Below are 8,948 nucleotides of genomic sequence, written 5' to 3'. Positions count from 1 at the left end.
TGTAGCTGAGATAGGCACCAGAGCCCCCCAGCTACCCCAAATTGAATAAGCAGTAGAAAAATGGATGGATATATACATATATAGACAGAGTATCAAATAGCTGCGTGTGCAGGCAAACGCAATGACACATATATGCTAAATATAGGCGGAGCTTCTATTTTTGAAAATAAGAAATAGATGTTACAACAAAGATAAAAAATAATTGTTACAACAAGGACAATAAATATATGTTACAACAAAGATAAAAAATAAATATTACAACAAAGATAATACATTTATGTTACAACAAAGATAAGAAAGAGATGTTACAACAAAGATAACAAATATGTTTTACAACCAAGATAAAACATAAGTATTGCAACAAAGTTAAGAAATAGATGTTACAACAAAGATAATAAATAAATGTTACAACAACGATAAGAAAGAGATGTGACAACAAAGATAAGAAAGAGATGTTACAACAAAGATACAAAATAAATCTTACAACTAAGATAAGAAATAGATGTTACAACAAAGATAGACGTATTTTACAAAGTTAAGAAATAGATATTACAACAAAGTTAAGAAATAGAGGTTACAACAAAGTTAAGAAATAGATGTTACAACCAAGATAATAAATACATGTTAACACAAAGTTAAGAAATAGATGTTACAACAAAGATACAAAATATATTTTATAACAAAGTTAATAAATTCATGTTACAACAATGATAAGAAATACATGTTACAACAAAGATAATAAATACATGTTACAACAAAGGTAAGAAAGAGGTGTTACAACAAAGATAATAAATACATGTTGCAACAAAGATAAGAAAGAGATGTTACAACAAAGATAAGAAAGATGCTACAACAAAGAAATACATTTTTAAACAAAGGTAATAAATACATGTTACAACAAATTTAAGAAAGAGGTGTTACAACAAAGATAAGAAAGAGGTGTTACAACAAAGATAAGAAATATATGTTACTACAAAAAATAAGAAATAGATGTTAAAACAAAGATACAAAATAAATCTTCAAAAAAGATAAGAAATAGATGTTACAACAATGATAATAGACGTATGTTACAAAGTTAAGAAATATATGTTACAACAAAGATCATAAATACATGTTACAACAAAGATACCAAATCTATCATACAACAAATATAAGAAATACATGTTGCAACAAAGATAAGAAATAAATGTTACAACAAAGATAATAAATACATGTTACAACAAAGGTAAGGAAGATGTGTTACAACAAAGATAAGAGATATTTGTTACAACAAAGGTAAGAAAGAGGTGTTACAACAAAGATTAGAAAGAGATGTTACAACTAAAATGTATTTCACAACAGAGATAAGAAATACATGTAACAACAAAGATAATAGAGGTATGTCACAAAGTTAAGAAATAGATGTTACGACAAAGATAATCAATACATGTTACAACAAAGTTAAGAAATATATTTTACAAATAAGATCAGAAATAAATGTTTTAACGAAGGTAAGAAAGAGGTGTTACAACAAAGATAAGAAATAGATGTTACAAAAAAGATAAGAAATAAATGTTACAACAAAGATAATAAATACATGTTACAACGAAGGTAAGAAAGAGGTGTTAGAACAAAGATAAGAAAGGGATGTTACAACAAATAAATAAATATATATATATATATATATATATATATATATATATATATATATATATATATAATTAAAATAATAATACAACAATAATAATCATAATATATTAAGAATAATAATATAATAATAATCAGAAGAAGAATTAAATAAAAAATACCAACAATAAGATTGATACAATAAAAATACTACTACTAATAATTATATAATCGTAATAATAAAATAATATTGATAATAATAATAACAATGATAACATGAATTTCACTAATAATATAATATTGATAATAATAATATTAATACTAATTTAATACTACTACTAATATTATTAATAATAAAAACAAAAACAAAAATAATGATAATAATAATAACAACAATAATCGTGATAATAATGAGATAACACAAGAAGTCGAAGAGATGACCTCACACTTGGTTGAAAGTGTCGCTTCCTTGCCCCCATCGCCTCTCTTCTTCTTCAGATCGCCATCGACAACGCCGTGGACAACACTGCCACGCCAGTCCGCACGCCGGTCCGCACGCCGTCCCCCATCGTTGGCCCCCTGCTGCCGGGCACCATGCGGCCACTCAGCCCCACCAGGGGCCCCCTGCGCGTCTCCCCGGGCCCCTGCGACACTCACGATTTAGCAAACAAGAAGAAGAAAGGACTGCTCTCCAAGGGGAAGAAGCTCCTGAAGCGGCTCTCTCCTGCCAAGTAGAACATGGACGCAGTACACTCACTACATGCAGTACACTCACTACATGCAGTACACTCACTACATGCAGTACATGCACTACATGCACTACATGCAGTACATGCAGTACAGTCACTACATGCAGTACACTCACTACATGCAGTACATGCAGTACACTCACTACATGCAGTACATGAACATAGCAGTACTCTCTACTGTGCCAAAAGTAAAGATTACTTTGATGTACTTTACCATGTGTATTATATCTTATACTTTCATCCAGGGGTGCCCAAACTTTTTCCACCGAGGGCCATAACTGAAAAAAAATCAAAGGATGTGGCGGCCATTTTGCTAATTTTCACCTTTGAAACCAGTACAATATTTACTTTTTTTTTTTTTTTTTCCCAAAGAACTACAAAATGCAATTTAGTTAGAAATGTTGTTTGAATGCTGAAGAGCCAAAGTAAAAGTGAAATGCTAACAGTTAGCACGCTGGCTAAATCGGAGCTAAAAAATGCTAGCATGCTGACAATAGCATGTTAACATGCTAACAATAGCGTGCTTACAGTTAGCTTTAATGAAATACCAAAATATGATGTGTATACCTGCTGAATTAGCTAAAAAAGCTATCATGCTAACGTTAGCATGCGAAAACCAAAATATAATACCCTGAGGTGTGTACATGAAAAAATGCATTCAAAATGCTAAGATGCTAATTTTAACATGTATAAAGTGCTAAAATACGAATGAGGCGTATTCCTTCAAAATTAGCTGAAAACAACAGAAGTAAGCATACTAACCTTAGCATGATATCAGGTATCAATCGTCAATAAACAAAACATTTGGTGCTTTACCTGCAAAATTTGCAAAAAAAATATAAAAATGTCAGCATTCTATTGTTAGAATGCTAACGATTGTGCTGCGGGCCGTTAAAAAATTAGCTATGAGTTGTCATCTTCAAAACCACAACTATTTACGGATTTATTTCAAAGAACTACAAAATGCAGTTTTAGGTCGAATTGTTGTGTGATTGCTGAAGAGCCAAAGGCAAACTGAAATGCTAACCGTTAGCAAGCTGGCCAGTTAGTGTCAAGTAACAAAAAATATGAGCTATAAAGCTAGCAGGCTAACAGTAGTATATTAACATGCTAACAATAGCGTGCTTACAGATAGCTTTCGTGAAATATCAAAATATGATGTGATGTGTATATCTGCTAAATTTGCTTAAAAAATCCAGCATGCTAACGTTAGTATGAGAAAACCAAAATATAATGCCCTGAGGTGTGTACATGAAAAAATGCATTCAAAATGCTAAGATGCTAATTTTAACATATATAAGGTGCCAAAATACGACTGAGGTGTATTCCTCCAAAAATGAATTAAAAACAACAGAAGCAAGCATACTAACGTTAGCATGCTAGCAGGTATCAATCGTCAATAAACGAAACATTTGGTGCTAAGGTGTATACCTGCAAAATTTGCACACAAAAAAAAGCCAGCGTTCTATTATTAGAATGCTAACTATCGTGCTGCGGGCCGTTAAATTAGCTACGAGTTGTCATCTTCAAAACAACAACTATTTACAGATTTATTTCAAAGAACTAGTAAGTGCAGTTTTTTGGTATAAATGTTGTGTGACTGCTGAAGAGCCAAAGCCAAACTGAAATGCTAACAAACAGTTTTATGTTAAAATACTGAACAGTTTCCACATTATTTGTCAACACTGTCTGCTCTCATTTTCTCGCACATTTGACCTTCTGATGTTCTGTGTGCCTACACTCTGTCCTTTTCCTGTCTAGGCCTGCTGTCTGCTGTTGTGTGTGTGTGTGTGTGTGTGTGTGTGTGTGTGTGTGTGTGTGTGTGTGTGTGTGTGTGTGTGTGTGTGTGTGTGTGTGTGTGTGTGGTTGTGTGTGTGGTACACAAAACATCAATTTCCACACTTCGATTAGACTTATATGTAATAGAAATTTGTAAGGGGGGTGTATGGTGTGTGGTCATTAAATATGTATTCTGACATATGTTCTTCACAGAAAACGAGCCAAAGTCAGTGATTCTCAGTTTGAAAAATTTATTAATTGTATAATTTTTCATTTAACAAAAAAATTAAAACGGGTACCACAGACCCGAACACCACACAAGGGTGTGCTTACAGTTAGCATTAGTGAAATACCAAAACATATGACACTGAGATGTATACCTGCTAATTTAGCTAAAAAAAAATTGTTTAAAATAGCATGCTAATGCTAACTGTAACATGTGTCAAGGGTCAAAATATAATACTCTGAGATGTGTACTTGAAAAAAAAATAGTTTCAAATGCTAGGATGCTAACATTAGCATGCATCCAGCGCCATAATATGACTGAGGCGTTTACTTGAAAAAAATAGCTTCAAATGCTAGGATGCTAACGTTAGCATGCATCCAGTGCCATAATACGACTCAGGCGTATACCTCCAGAAACAAGAGAAGCAAGCATACCGATGTTAGCATGCTAGCAGGTATCATATACCTGCAAAACTAGAACGCACACAAAAAAAGGCTAGCATGCCTATATCGGAATGCTAACGATGCTAACCGTTTAAAAATGTGGCTCCGGGCCGCACTTTAGACACCCCTGCTTTGCTCAGCCACCAAAAGTGCTACTGCGACAGTCGTAGTGTACGAGCGCTTGTTGTCATTCTTGGCTGCTACAGTAGCATAGCTTCATGCTAACAATCATAACCTTTTGAAGCCCCCCAGTGGCCTTGAACCCAAACAACATCTTGACTTCCGCTTGTATTTTCGCTCCCTTCACCACTTTGATCCATAATTAAACACAAAAAATTTAGTGGTTGAATTTTGTAAATATATTTTTTTTCCTTTTTATATGATGCCGACAATTTCATTGTACAAAAAAATGTTTGACAATTTAGTTTGTTCAAATTTAGTGTTTGAAAATTCTACGGTTAAAAAAAGAAAAAATCAAAGTAGAAATATTTCCTGTTTTAAAACTCGAGAAATGAAGACTAAATAAATGAGCGAACATTTATGCACTCTACATTTACACACTATTTTTAATGCACTCTTTTTAATTTCTCTTTGCTATCTGGGCTTATTGGACCCTAATTGGAATAAAAACTAAGAATCATCTTTTGATATTATGTACTTAGTCCATAAGTACACACATGTGTACTTCATGTTTAGTGACATGCTAATTCTTATTTTTACACATTTTTCTCCAAATTCCATTGTATGTTATACTCTTCTGACACCACCAGATGGCAGTATAAGTGTCCACATAAGTGGCCATAAGACCCCAATTCAGCAGTGTACACAATTTTGGAAATAAGAGCTAAAAGGTGCTGTCCACACATGTGACCACCAAACTTTTAGAGGTTTAAGTTAATTTTTTAAACATACTTTTTTTTGTGTGAGAATTGTGTGAACAGATTTAATCTAATGATAGTGACCATTTATTTCCTTGAATAAAACATGTGTGTCACATTTCTTTGTTTAAATCCAGTGTAAAACATTTAGTGCAAAAAATGTAGTATTAAAATTCGGTGTTTGAAAAAAAAATTAATCCAAAATAAAGTGTAAAAGATTTGTGTAAAACATTTCAGTGTAAAACATTTAGTGCACAACATTCAGTGTAAAAGAATGAGTGCAAAAAATTCAGTGTAAAAAAATTAGTTAAAAAAATTTCAGTGTAAAACATTTAGTGCACAAAATGTAGTCCATACAATTCAATGTAAAAAAAAATGAGTGCAAAAAATTCAGTATAAAAATAATTCAGTGTCAAAAAAATGTTTTGTACAAAAATGTTGTTTAAAAACTAAATTTTTAAACACTGAATTTTAACAAACTGAATTTTCAAACAAACCAATTCAGCTGACATATTTTTCTACAATTAATTTGTCAGCATCATTTTGAAAAAAAACCCACAAAAAAAACGTTTGGTTCACAAAATTTAAAAAAAGAATTTGTTCCATAAATTCATTGTAAAAAAATAAATAAAAAAGCTTTCATGACAAAGACACAAAATATTTATTCAACTTCTAATATAAACTTATAATTGGAGGCCTGGTGAATTCTCCCAAAGCAAGCTTTTCTTCTCGTCACTCACTTACACACACACACACACACACACACACACACACACACACACACACACACACACACACACACACACACGACAAATATCACCAATCAATGATTCCTAAGACTTTTGTGTTGAAAATAAAAAGTATTTTTCAAAAGAAAAGTTGCCGTCTTTTATTTGAAGTCTTTTTATTTTTGTGTCACAGCAAGACTTGGGGGCTGAAGACGTCAATATCAATCGAATATTTGTTGAAAATATTAGTACTACATTGCAAATATTAGTAGTGAAGTGAAGTGAATTATATTTATATAGCGCTTTTTCTCAGGTGACTCAAAGCGCTTTACATAGTGAAACCCAATATCTAAATTTTTTTTTTTTTTTTATATTTAAACCAGTGTGGTTGGCACTGGGAGCAGGTGGGTAAAGTGTCTTGCCCAAGGACACAATGGCGGTGACAATGGCTGGCCCGGCCCTCTACCAACCGAGCTATACCACCCCACTGCTAGTACTGCTTTTTAAATGTCAGTAATGCGTTTAAAATATTAGTACTGCATTGAAAATATCAGTATTGCATTTAAAATGATAGTACTCTATTGAACATATTAGTACTGCATTTTTAATGTTAGTACTGCATTTAAAATATTAGTACTGCTTTGAAAATGTTTGTACTGCATTTAAAATATTAGTACTGCATTTAAAACGTTAGTACTGCTTTTAAGATATTAGTACTGTATTGGAAATATTAGTACTGCTTTTGTAATGTTAATACTGTATTGAAAATATTAGTATTGCATTGATGATATTTGTACTGCATTGAAAATATTAGTAATGCATTGCAAATGTCCCTACTGCATTTAAAATATTAGTACTGCATTTAAAATGATGGTACTGTATTGAAAATACTAGTACTGCTTTTAAAATGTCGGTCCTGCATTTAAAATATCAGTACTGCATTTAAAATGTTAGTACTGCTTTTAAAATATTAGTACTGCATTTAAAATGATGGCACTGTATTGAAAATACTAGTACTGCTTTTCAAATGTTGGTACTGCATTTAAAATATTAGTACTGCATTTAAAATGTTAGTACTGCTTTTAAAATATTAGTACTGCATTTAAAATGATGGCACTGTATTGAAAATACTAGTACTGCTTTTCAAATGTTGGTACTGCATTTAAAATATTAGTACTGCATTTAAAATGTTAATTCTGCTTTTACAATATTAGTACTGCAGTGATGATATTAGTACTGCATTTAAAATGTTAGTACTGCATTTAAAATGTTAGTACTGCATTTAAAATATTAGTACTGCATTCCAAATGTTAGAACCGCATTTAAAATATTAGTACTGCATTGATGATATTAGTACTGCATTTAAAATGTTAGTACTTATTTTAAAATATTAGTACTGCATTGAAAATTATGGTACGGTATTGAAAATATTAGTACTGATCTTAAAATGTTGGTACTGCATTTAAAATATTAATACTGCATTTAAAATGTTAGTACGGCTTTTAAAAAATTGGTACTGTATTGAAAATATTAGCACTGACTTTAAAATCTTAGTACTGCATTTAAATTGTTAGTACTGCTTTTAAAATACTAGTACTGCATTGAAAATATTAGCACTGCTTTTAAAATGTTAGTACTGCATTTAAAATATTAGTACTGCATTTAAAATGATGGAACTGTAATGAAAATAGTAGTACTTCTTTTAAAATGTCGGTACTGCATTTAAAATATTAGTAGTGTATTGATGATATTAGTACTGCATTTAAAATGTTAATACTGCTTTTAAAATATTAGTACTGCATTTAAAATGATGGTACTGTATTGAAAATAGTAGTACTGCTTTTAAAATGTCGGTACTGCATTTAAAATATTAGTAGTGTATTGATGATGATAGTACAGCATTTAAAATGTTAATACTGCTTTTAAAATATTAGTACTGCATTTAAAATGATGGTACTGTATTGAAAATAGTAGTACTGCTTTTAAAATGTCGGTACTGCATTTAAAATATTAGTAGTGTATTGATGATATTAGTACTGCATTTAAAATGTTAGTACTGCTTTTAAAATATTAGTACTGCATTGAAAATGATGGTACTGTTTTGAAAATATTAGTACTGCTTTTAAAATGTTGGTACTGCATTTAAAATGTTAGTACTGCTTTTAACATAGTACTACTTTTAAAATGTTAGTACTTCATTTAAAGTATTATTACTCCATTTAAAATGTTAGTACAGCATTGAAAATATTAGTACTGCTTTTGAAATGTTAATATTGTATTGAAAATGTTAGTACTGCATTTAAAATGTTAGTACTGCATTTGAAATATTAGTACTGTATTGAAAATATTAGTACTGATTTTAAAATGTTGGTACTGCATTTAAAATGTTAGTACGGCTTTTAAAAAATTGGTACTGTATTGAAAATATTAGCACTGACTTTAAAATCTTAGTACTGCATTTAAATTGTTAGTACTGCTTTTAAAACACTAGTACTGCATTGAAAATATTAGCACTGCTTTTAAAATGTTAGTACTGCATT

General features: G+C 30.9%; 1 protein-coding gene across 1 annotated transcript in view; it reads left to right on the top strand.

Annotated features, from left to right (window-relative positions):
- Nucleotides 1–4,126, top strand: part of rimbp2a (RIMS binding protein 2a) — a gene marked incomplete at its 5' end in the record, with an annotated part of 62,121 nt that extends 57,995 nt beyond the window's left edge. The window contains one exon of the mRNA XM_061907395.1: nt 2,104–4,126. Coding sequence (XP_061763379.1) covers nt 2,104–2,340 — 237 coding nt within the window. The remainder of the gene's footprint in view (nt 1–2,103) is intronic.
- Nucleotides 4,127–8,948: the final 4,822 nt, after the last annotated feature.

Source organism: Nerophis ophidion, linkage group LG08 (assembly GCF_033978795.1).
Source record: "Nerophis ophidion isolate RoL-2023_Sa linkage group LG08, RoL_Noph_v1.0, whole genome shotgun sequence".
In the NCBI taxonomy this organism is placed as follows: Eukaryota; Metazoa; Chordata; class Actinopteri; order Syngnathiformes; family Syngnathidae; genus Nerophis; species Nerophis ophidion.
This window is presented reverse-complemented; position numbering and strand designations above follow the sequence as displayed.